General features: G+C 42.4%; 1 protein-coding gene across 4 annotated transcripts in view; it reads left to right on the top strand.

Moving 5' to 3' along the window:
• Nucleotides 1–22,086, top strand: part of LOC106600601 (rho GTPase-activating protein 12) — a 140,834-nt gene that overhangs the window by 38,499 nt on the left and 80,249 nt on the right. For all 4 annotated transcript variants that reach the window (XM_014192092.3, XM_014192090.3, XM_014192094.3 and 1 more), the window contains exon 2: nucleotides 4,005–4,792. In XM_014192092.3, coding sequence (XP_014047567.2) covers nucleotides 4,076–4,792 — 717 coding nt within the window. In that variant the 5' untranslated portion in view covers nucleotides 4,005–4,075. The remainder of the gene's footprint in view (nucleotides 1–4,004; nucleotides 4,793–22,086) is intronic.

Raw genomic sequence — 22,086 nt, 5'->3', positions numbered from 1 at the left:
TAAAAGTTCTGTTAGTTGGTGAAAATAGTCATTGTGCATAGAGTATGGTTTGTTTAACTTTGCAATGAATGTTTATTGTTTGGCATACATTTTAAGGTGAAAAATGTGATGCTCAGTGTCATTCTGTTGTCATGGAATTGCCTAGCTAACATTTGCTTTGCCATAGCTAGTAGGGCTGGGAATTGCCAGGGACCTCATGATACGATATTATCACGATACTTAGGTGCCGGTACGATATGTATTGCGATTCTCAATATTCTATACCGTATATATTGCGATTCGATATTGCGATTCCATGTTCCAAACATATTGCTAACTATATAGAGAGACTATAGGGTGGCGCACAATTGGCCCAGCGTCGTCCGGGTTTGGTCGCAGTAGGCCGTCATTGTAAATAAGAATTTGTTCTTAACTCACTTGCCTAGTTAAATAAATTAAAAAATATATTAAAAAAAGACAGTTTTGATCAGTCATAGAAATAAGTGCTGAAAACATGTTGGCTCACTATTTAAAAAAAAGATGGAGAACAAGCTATAGGAAACATATAGGATACTGGCACAGTTACAGCATTTACCACCTTCACAAGTGCAGTCTCAGTGCTATGATGGGGTTTAAAACCAGACTGAAGCGTTTCGTATACGTTGATTGTCTTCAGGAAGGCAGTGAGTTGCTGCACAACAGCTTTTTCAAAAAGAATTGAGAGGAATGGGAGATTCGATATAGGCCGATTTTTTTTGTAATTTTTAATTTTTATTATTTTTTTTTATTATTTTTTTTTGTTGTTGTTGGTGTGTTCAAGTTTCAAACATGTTCTCAAATGACATTGAAATGGCAGCAGCGGTATGAGAACCAGCACATTCTTAAGCATGCAATACGGCTTTCCTCAGTACGAAATCCTTGTCGACCACTGTGCTGTCAGACTCCGCATGCTCATGGGGCTGACATCGCTGGTCCAAATGTCAGTTGTGAAGCTAATAGCAGTGAGCAAGTAGCTCATAGATGTGCGTTTAAACAATACTGTGTAACTCCGATAGGGGAACATCTGAAAAATCCCACCTACTTGGTAGTGTGTGCCGGGGCTCGACCAGTCGGCGAAACCCAACATCATCCATGACAGAGAACGGTTGCTTGTCAAGGGAAATGAATTCCATTATCTTGGCATTAACTTCTCCCTCCTGGCCAACATCCGGTGAAATTGCAGAGGGCGAAATTCAAACTACAGTATTATAAATATTTAACTTTCATAAAATCACAAGTGTAATACATCAAAATAAAGCTTCACTTCTTTTTAAACCAGCCACTGTGTCAGATTTCAAAAAGGCTTTACGACAAAAGCATACCATGTGATTATCTGAGGACAGCGCCCCGCATACAAACACATGAAAAACATATTTCAACCAGGCAGGTGCGACACGAAAGTCAGAAATAGCGATATAAAAAATGCCTTACCTTTGATGATCTTCTCCTGTTGGCACTCCAAAAGGTCCCAGTTTCATCACAAATGGTCCTTTTGTTCGATAATGTCCTTCTTTATATCCATAAAAACTCAGTTTAGCTGGCGCGCTTCAGTCAATAATCCACCCAGTTTCCCTCCATCAAAATGCATACAAAATGAATCCCAAACGTTACTAATAAACTTTTCCAAACAAGTCAAACAACGTTTATAATCAAACCTTTGGTACCCTAATACGTAAATAAACTATACAATTTAAGACAGAGAATCGTTATTGTCTTTACCGGAGAAAAATACCAAAGAACGCGCTCTCTTTCTCGCGCTTGGAAACACTACAGCCAAAATGGGAGCCACCAAGAAAAACTACAATTTCTGGCTAATTTTTCCAAAAACCAGCCTGAAACTCTTTCTAAAGACTGTTGACATCTAGTGGAAGTCCTAGGAACTGCAATCTGGGAGGACTTGGCCTTATAATACAAGTGATAGCCATTGAAAATAGTGGTAGGATAATTTGGGGGGGGGGATGGTTTGTCCTCGGGGTTTCGCCTGCCATATCAGTTCTGTTACACTCACAGACATAATTTAGAGTGTTTTCTATCGAAATCTACCAATTATATGCATATCCTAGCTTCTGGGCCTGAGTAACAGGCAGTTTACTTTGGACACGCTTTTCATCCGGACGTCAAAATACTGCCCCCTACCCAAGAGAGGTTAATGGATTTCGCCTTTGAGTTGTCTCGCTGAAATGTTCTTACCCTTTCAAATGACTGCTCGACTTGAACTTGTTTTAGTTGTTGAAAGTGTGCACTTAGTATTTTTCTGCTTATGTTCTGTGTAGCTCTGTATTTTTTTGTGTCGTCATTACGTCATCTACCTACATTATATAGGTATGCACGTCAGCTTTAACATCGGTTTTGCACATCGGCGTTAAACTTGACATCGGACCGATGCTGATGTTGGCATTTTTAGCTAATATCGACCAATTCCGATATGCTTGCCGATTTATATCATGCATCCCTAGTTGAGATGCGTCTGTTACTTGAAGTCTTTGAAGCATTTATTTGGGCTGCAATCTGAGGTGCATTTAACTCTAATGAACTTATCCTCTGCAGCAGAGGGTCTTTGGGTCTTCCTTTCCTCTGGTGGTCAGGTTCATCATAGTGCTGGATGGTTTTTGCGACTGCACATGAAGAAACTTTCAAAGTTCTTGACATTATCAGATTGACTGACCTTGTAATGATGGACTGCTATTTCTCTTCGCTTATTTGAGCTGTTCTTGCCATAATATGGACTTTGTCTTTTACCAAATAGAGCTATCTTCTGTATGCCACTCCTACCTTGTCACAACGCAACTGATTGGCTCAAACGCATTAAGAAAAGACATTAAACAAATTAACTTTTAACATGGCAGACCTGTTAATTGAAATGCATTCCAGGTGACTACCTCATTAACCTGGTTGAGAGAATGCCAAGAGTGTGCAAAGCTGTCATCAAGGCAAAGGGTGGCTACTTTCAAGAATCTCAAATATAAAATATATTTTGATTTGTTTAACACTTTTTTTGGTTACTACATGGTTACTACATTATTTAGTAATGTTGATGTCTTCACTGTTATCCTACAATGTAGAAAATAGTACAAATAAAGAAAAACCCTGGAATGAGTATGTGTGTCCAAACATTTATAATTTGTATAATTTTTACACATCGATTCTTGGAGTCAAAGTATAGATATAATATAGTCCAAAATAATATTGCGATATGGAACTATCAACCCCCCCACCCCAGCACTACTAGCTAGTGCATTTAGCTAAATGGTATTTTAGAGCCCTGCTCACAGCATCTAATCCAGAGGTATTCAAACTTTTTCAGCAGGGACCTAATTAATATCTTTCAATTCATAAAATATTCATCATTTATCAAACTGAAAAGAAACCAATAAATACATTTCCTCAATAAAACAAAACATAATGATGATAATTGTCCCATACAATAATCTGTACTTTTTTTAGTTTTTGTTCAAATGTATTTTTATTTTTGGCAACCCCACTGTAGTTCCCCGGCGACCCCACTAGGGGGGTTGCAGCCCGACTTTGAATACCGCTGCTCTGATCTTATCTACCACTCAGGCTTGGAGCAGCACAAGTCTTAATGTACAACACCATAGATCCTTGTGTATGGGGTTACTGAGTCAGTCTTCTCTTCAGGCTATGCTCCTGAGTCCCAGTCCCTCATACTGTGTGTTTGTGTAATCTTATCTACCTCTCAAGCAGCTTCTTAGGCTAGGAGCACAACTCTTACTGAGTTTACATAGACTTGGGGAAAGTGTTCAGTCTATGCTCCCTCATCCCAACCATCCATTCTATATTGTTTGTGTCTAAACGAAGGATGCAAGACCAGAAATCTTGGAGTTAGACGATTCCAGATCTCTTGCTGATTTCCTTCCTGATTCCAGGAATGTTTTAACAGCATTTTGCAACCCTTGTCTGTATGTGTACTAATGTTATCATAACATAGGCCTAATCTCTCTCCCCTGTTTCCTCCTCCTCCCCAGTTACACAGTGAGACATGCAGAGCCAGGCTGTGTCCCTGCGGTGGTAAGCTCCAGCCAGCATTTTCACGGTCATGGCATCAGATCGAGAGGGGCGTGGGTGTGAGCTGCCCATTGCCCCAGGCCAGGTGTACATTGAGGTGGAGTATGATTATGAGTACAAGGCCAAGGAGCGCCAGATCTCCATCCGCCAGGGAGAGTGCTACATGCTGGTGAAGAAGACCAACGAGGACTGGTGGCAAGTCAAGAAAGAGGAGGGGACCAAGGCGTTTTACATACCAGCGCAGTATGTCAGAGAGGTCCGCAAGGCCCTCATGCCCCCTCCCAAGCCTCTGCACCTGGGGCATCACGGTGGAGGGAGCGGGGGGAACTCGGTCTTGGTCAAGGCAAGCGTCTCTAACGAGAACCTAAACTTGACCAGTTTCAGCCGGCCCTCTCCCTCGTCACCCTCCCCCTCCTCATCGTCGGGGGCTGCCCTCACCCCTCCGAGCCAGCGCAGGGACAGGGACGCCAACCAGAATCCTGGTAGAGACCCTGGCAGCCTCACAAACCATGACAGGGCCCTGGCAGACATTATAAAGAACAACCACACCCACCCCCACCCTCACAACCATGCTGCTGGACGAGGATGTAACACGCTGCCCCGTGCCGATGCCACTTCCCCTGAGCTCCGCAGAGTGCCCCTGAATGTGGAGATGCCCCCGGGGCACTGTGACTCAGAGGGTTCGGAGAGACGCAACGACTCGGAGTCTGGAGACGAGCTGAGCAGCAGCTCTACTGAGCACCTGCAGGTAAGAATGGAAATATCTTAATTTCTCTAGTTTTAGATGGAAGCTGGTGATTTTCATTATGGGGTTTTTACTTCTGCAAAGCTTACTGTATGAAATGTTTTCTTGCTTTTCATCAAATCAAATGTTATTTGTCACATGCACCGAATACAACAGGTGTAAATCTTACCGTGAAATGCTTACTTACAAGCCCTTAACCAACAATGCAATTCAAGAAATATAGTAAAAAAAATATTGACTAAATAAATGAAAGTAAAAAATATAAAGTAACACAATTAAATTACATAACAATAATGAGTCGATGTACAGGTTAGTTGAGGTAGTTTGTACATGTAGTTTGGGGTAAAGTGATAGATAGATAATAAACAGCCAGGAGCAGCAGTGTAAAAACAAAGGTGTGTGGGGGGGGGGGGGCGGGTCGTCAATGTAAGTAGTCTTGGTGGCCTTTTGATTCATTGTTCAGCAGTCTTATAGCTTGGGGGTAGAAGCTGTTAACGAGCCTTTTGGACCTAGACTTGGCGCTCCGGTACCACTTAACGTGCGGTAGCAGAGAGAACAGTCTATGACTTGGATGACTGAAGTCTTTGACAATTTTTGGGGCCTTCCTCTGAACCCACCTAGTATATTGGTCCTGGATGGCAGGAAGCTTGGCCCCAGTAATGTATTGGACCGTACACCCTACCCTCTGTAGTGCTTTATGGTCAGATGCCGAGCAGTTACCATACCAGGCGGTGATGCAACCTGTCAGGATGCTCTCGATGGTGCAGCTGTATAATTATTTGAGGATATGGGGACCCATGACAACATTTTTGTCAGTCTCCTGAGGGGGAAAAGGTGTTGTCGTGCCCTCTTCATGACTGTCTTGGTGTGTTTGGACCATGATAGTTTGTTGGTGATGTAGACTCCAAGGAACTTGAAACTCTCGACACTCTCCACTACAGCACCGTCAATGTTAATGTGGGCCTGTTCGTCCCTCCTTTTCCTGTAGTCCAAGATAATCTCCTTTGTCTTGCTCATATTGGAGGGAGATGACAGGCCACCACACTGCCAGGTCTCTGACCTCCTCCCTATAGGCTGTCTCATCGTTGCCGGTGATCAGACCTACCACTGTTGTGATGTCAGCAAACTTGGTGTTGGAGTTGTGCTTGGCCATGCAGTCGTGGGTGAACAGGGAGTACAGGAGGGGACTAAGCACGCACCCCTGAGGGGCCCTGGTGTTGAGGATCAGCGTAGCAGATGTGTTGTTGTCTACCCTTACCACCTGGGGGTGGCTTTCAGGAAGTCCAGGATCCAGTTGCAGAGGGAAATGTTTAGTCCCAGGGTCCTTAGCTTTGTGGGCACTATGGTGTTGAACGATGAGCTGTAAACAGCATTCTCACATAGGTGTTCCTTTTGTCCAATTGGGAAAGGGCAGTGTGGAGTGCGATTGAGATTGCGTCATCTGTGGATCTGTTGGGCGGTATGCGAATTGGAGTGGTTCTAGGGTTTCCGGGATGATGGTGTTGATGTGAGCCATGACCAGCCTTTCAAAGCACTTCATTGCTACCGACGTGAGTGCTACGGGGCCATTATCATTTAGGCAGGTTACCTTAGTGTTCTTGGCCACAGGCACTATGGTGGTCTGCTTAAAACATGTTGGTATTACAGACTCAGAAAGGGAGATATTGAAAATGTCAGTGAAGACACTTGCCAGTTGGTCAGCGCATGCTCGCGGTACACGTCCTGGTAATCTGTCTTGCCCTGGGCCTTGTGAATGTTGACCTGTTTAAAGGTCTTACTCACATCGGCTGCGCAGAGCGTGATCACACAGTCTTCCAGAACAGCTGGTGCTCTCATGCATGTTTCAGTGTTTTTTGCCTCGCATTCTTGGTCGCAGGGACTATGGTGGTTTTCTTGAAACGTGGGTATTACATACTCGGTCAGGGAGAGGTTAAAACTGTCAGTGTGGTGGTATTGAGGTAGAGCTCTTGTTCTTCTTTTAGGTAGCCTTATACACTATTCATTTTCTGAAGGAATTGATAGAGTAGGCCTGAATGGGATGTATACTGGTAGTTGGTCTGAGCTTTGCCATCATTACCTTTTAAGTCATCATAGTTTAGAGCACAATATGTTTTCTGGTGATAGGCTTGTTACACAGGGTTTAGTTTATTAGGTTCCCCATTAGCTACTGCACTAGCAGCGGCTAATTTTTCTGGGGTCCACATTAGGGTTGAAGGTGAGAACCCGGTTACCAAGATTTCCTGGGATTTACAACCCAAAGCCACTCCCTTTTCCCGGGATAAATAACTGTGAGAAATCGGTAAATTATTAATATGAATAACATGGTGTGAAATTGAACTGTTAAATTATATGCCATGTCTAAATCTGGCTTCTCAACGCTCAGGGTGGGGACAGACCCATCTCAATATGGAGCGCAGGTCACATGTAGATCTATCATCTCAAAATGTTTACTTTTTTTTCTTCTGACCAGTAGGCCAACATTTGCTGCAGCATAGACTAATATAAAGACCGAATGCATGTCTAATTTACCCATCTCCATCTGTCTTTCGGGGCTCACCTTGTTTTTTAATTGTAAAGATTTTAAAACAATTTTTATTGCAGCTGCAGAGTTTTTTAAAAATAGCCTGTCACTCGAGTATTGTTGCTTTGAATCGGTGCACGCACAAGCATTCTCTTGCAGTATTTTTCTCTCTCCATCAACACCATTCAAATTGGATCCAAAATAGATAATCCTGTTCTATATTGATATATAGCCTTATGTTTAGATGTCCTAGCCTACCTCTTTCAGGTAATAAAGCCAATGCAGTATTAGCCTTATATTAACTAATTCATGATGGGTTATGCATAGTAAGCTTCAAACTTATAGCCTATCTCTTCTGCAATATGCAAGCACCTGTGCTCCACTGGCCTCTACTTAAAAAATGCTCCTTAGCTTGTGGAGTCCCATGCAGGAAAAGCTAGACTAGAACAGCTTGGTAGACATACAATATATTTTTTTTATAGCATTTCTTATACTAACTGACCATTCGAAGAGGGATGCAAGCTCTTGTTTGCCGAATGTTAAATACAGCAGCCAATAGAATTCACTGGTAGTTTCAAAGAAGAGTGAACGCACAATGGTGGTAGGCTATAGCAGTTATCTATTCAGACCCATAACCATTCAATCTTCGTGTAGAGAAACGAAAGCCTTATTCATCTAATTCTAGTCATATACAGTGCATTCGGAAAGTATTGACATTTTCCACAGTTTATGCTACAGCCTTATTCTCCTCATCAATCTACATACAATACCCCATAATGACAAAGCAAAAAGAGGTTTTTAGGTTAAATTTTTTTTATGAAAAATCACATTCACATAAGTAGTTAGACCTTTTACTCAGTACTTTGTTGAAGCACCTTTGGAAATGATTACAGCCTGGCACAGCTTGGCACACCTGTATTTGGGTAGTTTCTTCTCTGCAGATCCTCTCAAGCTCTGTCAAGTTGGATGGGGAGCGCTGCTGCACAGCTATTTTCAGGTCTCTCCGGGCTCTGGCTGGGCCACTCAAGGACATTCAGAGACTTATCCCGAAGCCACTCCTGCGTTGTCTTGGCTGTGTGCTTAGGGTCGTTGCCCTGTTGGAAGGTGAACCTTCGCCCAAGTCTGAGGTCCTGAGCACACTGGAGCAGGTTTTCATCAAGGATCTCTCTGTACTTTTCTCCTTTCATCTTTCCCTCGATCCTGACTAGTCTCCCAGTCCCTGCCGCTGAAAAACATCCTCACAGCATGATGCTGCCACCACCATGCTTCACCGTAGGGTTGGTGCCAGGTTTCCTCCAAATGTGATGCTTGGCATTCAGGCCAAAGAGTTGAATCTTGGTTTCATCAGACCAGAGAATCTTATTTCTCCTGGTCTGAGAGTCCTTTAGGCACTTTTTGGCAAACTCCAAGCAGGCTGTCTCATGTGCTTTTTACTGAGGAGTGGCTTCCGTTTGGCCGCTCTACCATAAAAGCCTGATTGGTGGTGCTGCAGAGATGGTTGTTCTTCTGGAAAGTTCCCCCATCTCCACAGAGGAACTCTGGAGCTCTGTCAGAGTGACCATCGGGTTCTTGGTCACCTCCGTGACCAAGGCCCTTCTCCCCGATTGCTCAGTTTGGCCGGGCAGCCAGCTCTAGTTCTGGTGACTGAGAAGCTCAGTTCTGGTGACTTTTTAAAAGTAGAAAATAAGGGAAAACCGCACACTCTAAGAGCTCAGATGCAAAAATGTAATAACCAACGTTTCGACAGCAAAGCTGTCTTCATCAGGGTATCATCAAACACTGCGAGATGAGTCATTTATATAGTGTCAAGAAACACACAGGTGTTTGTAATCATGGCCAAGTGTGGCCTAATATCATTGGTTAACTCAAATATTTAAAAAATGGCATACAAAGAACATACAAAAAGACAAACAAATGGATAGCATACGATCATAGCATTTGTAGTCTAAAATATATCTCACAAACAATTACAATGGCAAAATCACAATAATCACAAGAATGGCTTCAGATCAAAGTCTATGTTGAGACCGAAGGGAGCAAGGGTCTTTAAATTAAAGATCCAGGCAGCCTCTCGTTTTAACAATAAATTATCAAGGTCACCCCCTCTCCTCGGGAGGGTGACATGTTCGATGCCAATATAACGCAGAGACGAAATCGAATGGTTTGCTTCCAAAAAGTGGGCCGCAACTGGGTAAGTCAAGTTTTTGCACCTAATGGTGCTACGATGCTCTGAGATACGTACTTTTAATTCACGCTTTGTTTTACCCACATAATTTTTACCACAAGGACAAGTTATAAGATAAATAACTGCCTTAGTGGAACACGTAATAACACCTTTAATTGGGATAGGGATCTGTTTGTCTTTTTGTATGTTCTTTGTATGCCATTTTTTTTAAATATTTGAGTTAACCAATGATATTAGGCCACACTTGGCCATGATTACAAACACCTCTGTGTTTCTTGACACTATATAAATGACTCATCTCGCAGTGTTTGATGATACCCTGATGAAGACAGCTTTGCTGTCGAAACGTTGGTTATTACATTTTTGCATCTGAGCTCTTAGTGTGTGGCTTTCCCTTATTTTCTAGTTTTCTACTCCGCTAGCCAGCACCTCGCCTTTATAGGTGTGCGTTTCTTTTTTCTTGACTTTTTAAAATGACATTCTACCCCAAAATTAATTAAAATACAATTATCTCAAATATAATTTCCACCAATGAGACAAATAACATATGTGACTCACCACCTGATTCGGTCTTAGGTAGCAACATTTGAATTTCTGTTTTTTACATTGGATAAAAGTAGAGACTCAGAGCTACAAAATGGTATATCATACACTGCATTTGAGGAAACAATGGGAAAGTCATTCTGTTTTGAATGTTGATCAACTTGTAAACTCACTTTTGAGAAAACCATCTTTCAATGTCTTGGTACTACTATTGGAGAGCCCTTCTTTGTCTACACCCATTCAGCATTGTTCACACCCTCTTAAGCCTTAGCCCCACCCATCTCTTTAAGGGTTGAGCTGTGCGTTCTGTACTAACTTGCCAGCTACTTCCAGTAATCTGAGAGAGAACAGCTCACTGAACATTACTCGCCCTAGCAGAGCTGGTTGGGCTGTTATGTTATCCAGAGCGTTGGTGACTGCAACTGTGATGTCAGATTGTCCGTTTGTAAATTCAAGAGCATTTCGCGTTCAGAACGCACACTGGATGCTCTGGCCAATAAGTAGGGTTGTTCCGAAATCTCTGACCTCACAACAACAGTCGAGCACCCAAGCTAACATTGGCTAGCTACTTCCAGACACATAATGAGAAAGCACCCCACTCTGACCATTTTACTCCCCCTAGCAGAGGCTGTTAGGCTGTGTTCATGTTATCCAGGGCTTTGGTGACTGTAACTGTGCTGCTGGCAACAATTGAATTACGCTTTGCTGCCGATGTTTATTGACACCGGACATATTCAACGGTTGTTGAGCCTTAAAAAATGTATCAGTTATTCTGCGCTCTGGAACACTAAGACCAGAGTCTTTTCTTAAGAAATGTAGCTAGCTAGGTAAACAATGAATCCCAACGCATGACTTCACGTTAGCTAGCTAGCTAACAGTACACTAACTTGAAATTAAAATACTTTGTCAAAATTGTATATCTAGCTAAACAATGGACCATAATCCCAACTCATGACGTTAATACCCTGCATGATTCTGCAGGTTGCTAACCAACCAGGTTCTATAGCTATAACTAGTCAAGCAAATGTGTCTGAGATACGAAGAATAAGATCATACACAACGTAAAAAATGTAATGTGTCCAGCCTAACGTTAGCTAGCGACCCAGCCAGCTAATGTTGGCTAGCTAACAGTACACTTGAAATGAAGCCACTTTCTGTCAAAATTAGAAACGTGTAATATCTGAAAAGGTAGCTAGCTAGCTAACCAGTATACATCATGGTTGGACGTGTCTCCTGTCTGATGCCATGCATGGTTGCCCTTAGTTTGACGATGTAATCCAGACTGGTGTTTTCTCCATCTCCTTAGATATCATACTCGAATTCCGCTGATTTCAAAACTCGCTCCCCCAGAAAGTGGAGATTATACACATAACGTTAGCTAGTGAGCCAGCCAGCTAACGTTAGCTAGCTAACAGTACATTTTAACTTGACATTAGGTTTATGCAGTTTTACTACGCAACACTTTTTTTTTTTTAAAGCTGCGTTTGACACGATTACCTAGACATACTGATCAGCTACAATAGACAGACCAATCCAAACTCATCTCTCATCATGTCCAGCCAACTCATTATCTCAGCCAATCATGGCTAGCTCACTTTTTATGTGGCTAAATCAACTAGGCTTGTAAATGTAACAATTTTATTCGTATTTACAGATGGCATACACGTTTTTGATATTAAGGCACATGAAAGTTAACATGTTCGAGAAGGCATTTTTGCCCCCCAAAAAAACGCATTTTGATAAAAAATATTTTTTACGTTCATACAGCTCTCCTGTGAAGTCGTGACTTGCGACATATGCCTAGTTTCCTGAATCGGGTCATATATTGGTAAAACTATTTGGTGAAATTATTTTAACATATTGGACCAGTAGAGCCCTATCTTTTGCCAGATTCAGTTTTTTTCCCCAAATTCAGTTTCTTTGTTTTTAGTTTTTACAGGATTCTGTTTTATCAGGTTTTCGCTCTCAAAATCACACTTTTTTAAATAGAAAAAAACATTGGATGTTCTAAGTCCACAACAATGATTTTAAGCTACTGCTCGACCCTATTTAGACGACTGATCCATTGTTTGGTCAATAGGCTGTTGGTTGACAGAGATTTTTTTTGTTGAGCAGTAGCAAAACAATTATAATAACAATCATGATGTACAAGACTCCTTTCTGATCCGTACCGGTCTGAGTGGACTGATCAATTGTGGAGGCCGTGGGAATGGCACTGTCCATTAGTCTAAGGTATTTGCTACTGAAATTGTATATGGTTATATTAATGTAATCACACAGCATAAGAGTCATTATTGATCAGAAATATTATCAAGCATTTTCGTTTTAAAATAATAAAGCGTCCATTGAATAAGTAGCGTGTGCATGCAGTTGATTTGATTAAAACACAAAGAATGTGTCTTTATATGGAAAAATACACGTTTGAAAATTACGACCAATCGATTGGTCGAAAGATGCATTGTTTTTGTCGGGGACAGCCCTATATCATTCTGCCAGGAAATACATATCACTGATGCATTCTGTTCATGTAGGGCTGTGACTGTAATTGAATAACCCTGTAACTGACCGTAATGGATGAAGACCATCGTGAAAATAAAATAACCATCAAAACTGCTTGGTTGTTGTAGCGTATCCTTCTCATTTACCTTTACATTTTGTCAATTTAATTCCATCTTACATTGATTTCCTAACTTGCTTGCCACACAGCCTTTGATGACTTGTGATTGTTTGGCTGACAACAACAACATACAAGTTCAACTCCCGCGAAAAGCCTGAGCAGTTATTAGTAAAAAAATGTTTTTTAACTGTGTCAATTGTTCAAAGTAGTCATTGTGTATAAAGTTGTATGGTTTGTTAAACTTTGAAATCAATGGTTTTTGTTTGGTATACATTTAAAGTGAAAAATCAGTCTTAGTGTAATTCCGTTACTATGGAATTACTCATAGTGAGAGAGCTGTGTGTGTATCCCAACAGTGGGATAATTCTCTTATCGGCTATATTTGAGGAGAAACTGACCCAGTTTGCCACCACTGTGTGTGCGTCCTAAATGATACCCAATCTTTTATATAGTGCACTATATTTGACCAGGACCCATAGGGGGTCTGTAGTGCACTATATAGGGGATAAGGTGCCATTTGGGACGCAGCCTCTGTGTGTCCCTCGTCCTTTTCCTTTGGCAGTCACGCTCTCTCTCTCTCCCTCTCTTGTGTCCCATTTCACTGCACCGCAGGGAGAGGACTGAGGAGCTTACAATTTTCTTAGAATTCATCACTGTATTCAGGAAATCTCTCTAGATTCATCCTGAAATAGCGACATGGACTCAGGATTCTGAAAAACCTGTGTTTAACTCATGCCTAGAAGACACTGCGGTTGCTCTATCCATATGCCCCTTTTTAGTACACTGACATCACGCACGGATGCACACGACTTTTGGATCCAGAAAGAAAGTCATCGCCATCTCTGTCCATTCTCTGAGTCGATATTCACGTCATAAGAAGGAATTCCCCTCAACCACCCCCCCAAATTGGGGAAAACAAATATTCTTTCCCAATGAATCCCATTCTAAAATAGCCAACTTTGTTGTACATTTTTGGTTATACAGAAATAATAAAAAATGCAGAAGAGCTGCTGCTGTTCAATGTACAGTGCATTCAGAAAGTATTCAGACCCCTTCACTTTTTCCACATTTTGTTACGTTACAGCCTTATAACATTTATGAAATAATTGTTTTCCTCAGCAATCTACACACAATACCCCATAATGACAAAGAGAAAACAGGTTTTTAAAATGTTTTGCAAATGTATTGAGGTTATGTCGACATAGGACTCATTTTACTGTGGATATAGATACTTTTGTACCCGTTTCCTCCAGCATCTTCACAAGGTCCTTTGCTGTTGTTCTGGGATTCATTTGCACTTTTCGCACAATGTACATTAATCTCTAGGAGACAGAACACGTCTCCTTCCTGAGCAGTATGACGGCTGTGTGGTCCCATGGTGTTTATACTTGCGTACTATTGTTTGTACAGATGAACGTGGTGCCTTCAGGCGTTTGGAAATTGCTCCCAAGGATGAACCAGATTTGTGGAGGTCTACAAAAAAAATTCTCAGGTCTTGGCTTATTTCTTTTGATTTTCCCATGATTTGAAGCAAAGAGGCACTGAGTTTGAAGGTAGGCCTTGAAATACATCCACAGGTACACCTCCAATTGACTCAAATGATGTAAATTAGCCTATCAGAAGCTTCTAAAGGCATGGCGTAATTTTCTGGAATTTTCCAAGCTGTTTAAAGGCACAGCCAACTTAGTGTATCTGAACTTCTGACCCACTGGAATTGTGATACAGTGAAATAATCTGTGTGTAAACAATTCATGGAAAAATTACTTGTGTCATGCACAAAGTAGATGTCCTAACCGACTTGCAAAAACTATAGTTTGTTAACAAGAAATTTGTGGAGTGGTTGAAAAACCAGTGTTAATGATTCCAACCTAAGTGTATGTAAATTTCTGACCTCAACTGTGTGTGTGTGTATGTATGTATATATATATATATATATATATATATATATATATATATATATATATATATATATATATATATATATATATATATAATATTTTTTTTACCTGTTTGCTATAGGGGGCAGTATTTTCACGGCTGGATGAAATACGTACCCAAATTAAACTGGTTACTACTCTGGCCCAGAAACTAGAATATGTATATTATTAGTAGATTTTGATAGAAAACACTGAAGTTTCTAAAACTGTTTGAATGATGTCTGTGAGTATAACAGAACTCATATGGCAGGCAAAAACCTGAGAAAAATCCAACCAGGAAATGGAAAATCTGAGATTTGTAGGTCTTCTTTTGAATCCTTATCAAAACTACAGTGTCTGTGGGGTCACGTTGCACTTCCTAAGGCTTCCATTGGCTGTCAACTGCCTTCAGAAAGTTCTTTCAGCCTTCTCCTGTTACTGGGCAGATAATAGTAGCTCAGTCAATGAGTGGACTGCCTGAGGACAATGGGCTTGGGTATGCGCGATCCCGCGAGCACGCCGTTGCTTTTTTTTCTCCTGGAATGAATACGCTATTGTCCGGTTGGAATATTATCGTAATTTTACGTTAAAAATACCCTAAAGATTGATTGCAAACAACGTTTGACATGTTTCTACGAACCGTAATGGAACATTTTGACTTTTTGTCTCTGGTACTGCGCTCGCGCGTTATGCCTTTGGATAGTGATCTGAACTCATGAACAAAACAGAGGTATTTGGACATAAATATGGATTATTTCGAACAAAAAGAAAATTTCTTGTGGAAGTAGCAGTCCTGGGAGTGCATTCTGACAAAGATCAGCAAAGATAAGAGAATATTTATAATACGCAAGCGTCCCACCTAGCCCATAGAGGTTAAACTAATGAGAAAGAGGCACAATCTTCAAACCAAAGAGATTTGCTGCTGAAATGTATCAGCATGCAGCAATGTCCATCAGCAGGTGTGGAGAACAATGATGACAGCTCTCTGGGTGGACAAGAACAGGTGGTCACACCAGACCTAGCCATACCTCCAAACAATGTAGGCAGAGACCCTACTATCAGATTCGTTGCTCCACGTCACCGATGACAGTGGTGCTCGTGCTAAATCCGACTCCCAGACAAAAAAACATAAAAGATCCCGGTGAGTGGCCAAAAGATATGAATGGATCTTTACAGGATATGTTAATGCAGGCTGGGCCATATCAGGATAAAGTGGGGAATTTCCCAAGAGTTGAGGGGCAACGGTGGCTCACTACAATAGGAAGATGGTGAACGGGAGAGAGTGGTGAGGACATGGCTCGTTTATTCCAAGCAAAACGATGCAGCCTTCTATTTTTGCTGCAAACTTTTTTCACATGAGGACAAATCTGCGATGATCAGGGATGGAACCAGAGACTGGAATAATCTGTGCCACCACCTCAGCTCGCTTGAGAAGTAGCATGATCGCCTAGATAGTTTCCAGAGGTGGAAGGAGCTGAAGATCAGGCTGGTGTCCATGCAATCTATCGATGCCCATGTCCAATGAGAGGCTCATAGAGAGGCTCATAGCCCTGATAAGCCTAATGGTCACCCAGAACATTTCACTACGTGTGACCACCGGCAGGCTGAACAAGCCAAATAATGGGAACGTTTTGAGGTTTGTGGAAATGCTGGGTATCTTTGATTTGATTTCAGGATTATGGACAGCTACCGAGAGAACATCGCTGACTGAAATGCAGCACCACAGCAGAGAGAGGGAAGATGCCACTCTAGGCGGGCCATGAAATGAAGAAATTCTGAAATGTATGTTGGACAATCAAATTAGATATGTAAATAAACAAAAATTAGTTAAGGCTGGGTCATTGACAGAAAGCTTAAATATTCCCCTGTGTCAATACTTTGTAGAAGCACCTTTTGCAGCGATTACAGCTTTGAGTCATCTTGGGTATATCTGTATCAGCTTTGCACATATGGATTTGGGGATTTTCTCCCATTCTTCCTTGCAGATTTTCTCAAGTTCTCTTAAGTTAGATGGGGAGTGGTGGTGAACAGCAATCTTCAAGTCTTTCACAGATTTTCAATGGGATTTAAGTCTGGGCTTTGGCTGGGCCACTCAAGGACTTTCACAATGTTGTTCTGAAGCCATTTCAGTGTTGCTGTTGGAACATAAATCTTTTCCCCAGTCTAAGTTCGTTTGTACTCTGAAGCAGGTTCTCATCAAGGACTTGACTGTATTTGGCACCATTTATTGTTCCCTCTACCCTTACCAGTCTCCCAGTCCCTGCCACTGAAAAGCATCCGCATAGCATGATGCTGCCACCATCATGCTTCAGACACAGTGCTTTGTATTCAGGCCAAATGGTTACATTTTTATGTCATCAGACCACAGAATATTTTAGCCTTATGCTCTGAGTCTTTCACGTTTCTTTTTGCAAACTCCAGGAGTGCGGTCATGTGCCTTTTTGCTCAGGAGTGGCTTCCGTCTAGTCACTCTCCCATAAAGCCCAGATTGGTGAACTGCTGTAGAGACTGTTGTCCTTCTGGCAGGTTCTCCCATCTCAGCCAAGGAACTCTGCAGTTCTGACAGAGTGGTCATTGGGTTCTTGGTCACCTCCCTAACCAAGGTCCTTCTTACCCGGTTGCTCAGTTTGGTCGGATGGACAGCTCTAGGCAGAGTCTGGGTAGTTCCATATTTTTTTCAATTTCCCAATGATTGAGACCACTGTGCTCTTGGAAACTTTCAACACTCTAGAAATTGTTTTATATCCTTCCCCAGATATATGCCTCATAACAATCCTATCTTGGAGATCTACTGACAGTTCCTTGGACTTCATGGTATAGTTTCTGCTCTGACATGCACTGTCAACTGTGGGACCTTATATAGACAGGTGTGTTCCTTTCTAAATTATGTCCAAACAAATGAATTGGCCACAGGTGGACTCCAATCAAGTTGTAGTGACATATCAAGGGTGATCAAAAGAAATTGGATGCAACTGAGCTCAATTTCAAGTGTCATAGCAAAGGGGTGTGAATACTTATGTAAATTATATATTTCTGTATTTAACTTTCAATGCATTTGCAACATTTTCTAAAAACACATTTTCACTTTGTCATCATGGGGTATTGTGTGTTGATGGATGAGAAAAAAATATATTTAATCCATTTTGAATTCAGGCTGTAACACAACAAAATGTGGAATAAGTCAAGGGATATGAATACTTTCCAAAGACATTCATAATTTGCACACACACACTCACACAGTGAAGTCAGCTCAGACCTATCCGGCTCAGAGAGGCCCAGCTCCTGAGCTCCAGCAGGAGCAGCACATCCCTAGTAAAATTGCAGAAAATGTTCTTTAAAACTGCAACATTTTCTCTCAGCTGCATGGAGACATTTTGTAGAATTGCAAATATTTCTCTACACCGCCAAGATGGCGCCCTCTAAAATAATTTCTAAAATTCAACCGCGCTGACGGGCTGACCGCACCCCCTGCCACACCCACCACCTAAGGCCCTTTTTGATCCAGAAAACAACCCTGGTTACACAACCCATTTTGCTGTTGCCTCTGGCAAACATGCAACTTTTTATCAAGATGAGCTGACTTTTGACTCAGCACCACCACCAATAAAACACTGACTTGAATGACTATTGAATATGACTTGCATATCATTCCTGATAATGGTATGGGCTTGGTTAGATTCATGTTTAGAGTGCATTGCTTAGATAATGTGCTGCTTAGAAGAATGTAAGTGATTTAATTACTGAAACAAGGAATGATATTATGGAAGCACAGGCTTCCATAATATTAGATACTTAAGCAGATTGTCCAAACCATACATTAACACCTCCTTCCCCTCTTCTCTATCCTCTTTCAACCTGCTTGTTATTCTAACAAGCCAGTGAGTCAGCAGAATGACCACCTCTCCCTCCCTTTCCTCCTCTCCCTCACTCTCTTCCTCCTCTCTGATATGCACAAAGAACAATATTTGTCTAATCATAACGAGAGGACAAGCGCCGGGTCTGAAGGCCCGGCCTTCCTCTACCCTCGCTGGCAACTGTAATCAACTTTTTAATGAACTCTCTCTCTCTCTGTCTGTGTAGCATCGACTGTCCTCATGAGGGATGAGCACACACAAACACACACACTGAACCCCTCAGATGGAGCCAGAGATGTGTGAGAGAGATTGGCCTGCTGCAGTCATGTTGTTAATTCTCTTTTTAATAGGTTTATTATGACACATTGTGGCAGAGCAGGGTGCCATATATATTTTTTTAGAGGGGACATAGTGGGGACAGGGTTTTGTTCTGGTATGGGCTGTATCCTTATATTGCAATGCCACGCCCACGGATGTTAGTTTCTTCTTCCTGACCAATCGGAATCCACGCTTCAAGATTGTTTTGAGCATGCGGACTGGGATATGTTCCGGGTAGCTTTGGAGAATAATATTGACGTGTACACCGAGACAGTTACTGAGTTTATCAAGAAGTGTATAGGAGATGTTTTACCCACTGTGACTATTATAATGTACCCTTACCAGAAACCATGGGTAGATGGCAGCATTCGCGCTAAACTGAAAGCCCAAACCACCGCATTTAAAGGTGGCAAGGTGACTGGGAATATGGCAGAATACAAACAGTGCAGTTATTCCCTCTGTAAGGCAATCAAACAGGCTAAACGTCAGTATAGAGACAAAGGGGAGTCGCAATTCAATGGCTCAGACACGAGACATATGTGGCAGGGTCTACAGACAATCACGGACTACAAAAGGAAAACCAGCTACGTTGCGGACATGGACGCCTTGCTCCCAGACAAGCTAAACACGTTCTTTGTCCGCTTTGAGGATAACACAGTGCCAGCTACCACGGACTGTGGGCTCTCCTTCTCCATGGCCGACGTGAGAAAGACATTTAAGTGTGTTAACCCTCGCAAGGCTGCCTGCCCAGACGGCATCTCTAGCCGCGTCCTCAGAGCATGCGTCAACCAGATGGCTGGTGTGTTTACGGACCTATTCAATCTCTCCCTATCCCAGTCTGCTGTCCCCACATCCTTCAAGATGGCCACTATTATCCCTGTTCCCAAGATTGCAAAGGTAACTGAACTAAATAACTATCGTCCCCGTAGCACTCACTTCTATCATCATGAAGTGCTTTGAGAGACTAATCAAGGATCATATCACCTCCACCTTACCTGTCACCCTAGACCCATTCCAAATTGCGTACTGCCCCAATAGGTCCACAGACGATGCAATCGCCATCACACTGCACACTGCTCTATCCCATCTGGACAAGAGGAATACCTATGTAAGAATGCTGTTCATTGACTATAGCTCAGCATTCAACACCATGGGCCTACCCCAGGGGGTGAAGGTAGAAAACAACACCTCCACTTTGCTGATCCTCAACACAGGGGCCCCATAAGGGTGTATGCTCAGCCCCCTCCTGTACTCCCTGTTCACCCATGACTACGTGGCCATGGACACCTCCAACTCAATCGTCAAGTTTGCAGACGACACATCAGTAGTAGGCTTGATTGCCAACAACGATGAGACAGCCTACAGGGAGGAGATGAAGTCTCTGGGAGTGTGGTGTCAGGAAAATAACCTCTCACTCAACGTCGACAAAACAAAGGACTCGATTGTGGATTTTAGGAAACAGCAGTGAGAGGATCTGCAGAGAAGAATGGGAGAAACTCCCCAAATACAGGTGTGCCAAGGTTGTAGGGTCATACCCAAGAAGACTCGAGGCTGAAATCGCTGCCAAAGGTGCTTCAACAAAGTACTGAGTAAAGGGTCTGAATACTTATGTGGATATTTCTATTTTAAAATAAAGCTGTAGCGTAACCAAATGTAACAAAAAAATCTAATGGTCTGAATACTTTCAGGATGCACTGTACATTTGAGGCTCTGCCCATCTGCAAGTCAGCAATTTGAGTCCATTGTACAATTACACACATTTTCACCTAGGTAGACAGACCCATTACCCCATTTACACCAGGCTGCAGTCAATGAGCTTTCTATTGGGTTTGGTGGGGGACAGATTCTATTTTCACAAGGTTTTCAATAACTACATTTCCAAGTTTGGTTATAAAAAGCAAAATATGTCATAAGGTATGGTCGTCGAGGAGGGTAATCTGAAACCACAGTGCTTGGAGCATGGACAAAGTCTCATTTACACCGGCTGGGACACCCAATAAAGGGAGCCCCCTTCACCTACCCCCTGTGTGACTAGCCCACAGACCTCGTTTTCCATTCGCAACCTTACTGGTTCCTTCTGGGCCTCTACTCCGGGCCTGTGGTGGTCCCGTTGGCTGGGGATGGTCCCTGTATCCTTCTAGGTCATTATGGGCCAGCAGGAGGCAGACGACGGTCCCCACTATTGCGGTGAGACCAATCCAGAAGCAGGTCCTTTCATCCTTTCCATTCTGATATACTGGTTTTGGCCGCTTCCTGCAGTGGGACGCCTGTATCCACTTATCTCGTTCTGCTACCTTGACAACGGAGGATGTGGTCAGGAGAACCTGGTATGGTCCCTTCCACCAGGGGTCTTTCCAACTTTTTCTTCGAAGATCCTTGACCACAATGACATCTCCTGGTTTCAGGTTGTGATGAGCAACACCTGCAAGGTTCGGCAGAGTGGGAAGAGATACACAACACAATAAGCCACCATGCCGTCTTCCATTCCCTGAAATGTTAAGCTATTTTGTTGGGAAGGGAGTGTTAGTCATTCTCATGGGGCATCTAGTTAGTACCTCGTGTGGGGAGAGACCAGTCACAGTGTGAGACCTACCCCTCATGCTTGTTAGTGCCATCGGGAGTGCTCTTACCTAGGAATGATCTCTCGCAGGAGAGTTTTGGCCACAGTACATGCTGTGGCTATTCGACACGGAAACACCTCGACCGACTTGGAAAGCATATCAACAATAACCAAACAATATTTGTTTCCTTCAAATGAGGTTAATTCAATGAAGTCCATCAAATGTTCAAAAGGTCCTTCTGGCCTAGGGTGGGATGCGGGGGTTATAAAAATACCATGTCCTACATTGTCAGTTATACAAAAACATTATTTTTTTACAGAAAATGTCAGCAAGCACAGTAAATCCCACAGTTCTCCTATATTTATTTACAAGATCTACCATCCTTCCTTTAGACACATGGTCTTGACCGTGTGACAACATTTTTTAAGGAATTGGAAAGTACAACGGGGCATGGCTGATCTGCTCAAATCATCCAGCCACACTCCTAAGGTGTCTGTATGACATTGTCCAGTACACCTTTGTTTCTCTGATGCATCAGCCATTGCATGCAACGCAACAATATCATTAACAGAGAAAGGGTTAGTGGAAACAGGAACTGCTGATATCTGTTAAAAGGGGGGAAACCAAAACCTACTGTTCTTCCATTGCCCCAAAATCATGCACCATCCCAAAAGCATACCTACTGTCAGTGTAAATGTTTACTGATTTATCCTTTGCCAATATGCATGCTCGTGTTAAGCTAAAAGTTATGCTGCTTGTACATGTGCCCCATGTGGGAGACG

Source organism: Salmo salar, chromosome 03, assembly GCF_965601325.2.
Source record: "Salmo salar chromosome 03, fSalSal1, whole genome shotgun sequence".
Classification (NCBI taxonomy): Eukaryota; Metazoa; Chordata; class Actinopteri; order Salmoniformes; family Salmonidae; genus Salmo; species Salmo salar.
This window is presented reverse-complemented; position numbering and strand designations above follow the sequence as displayed.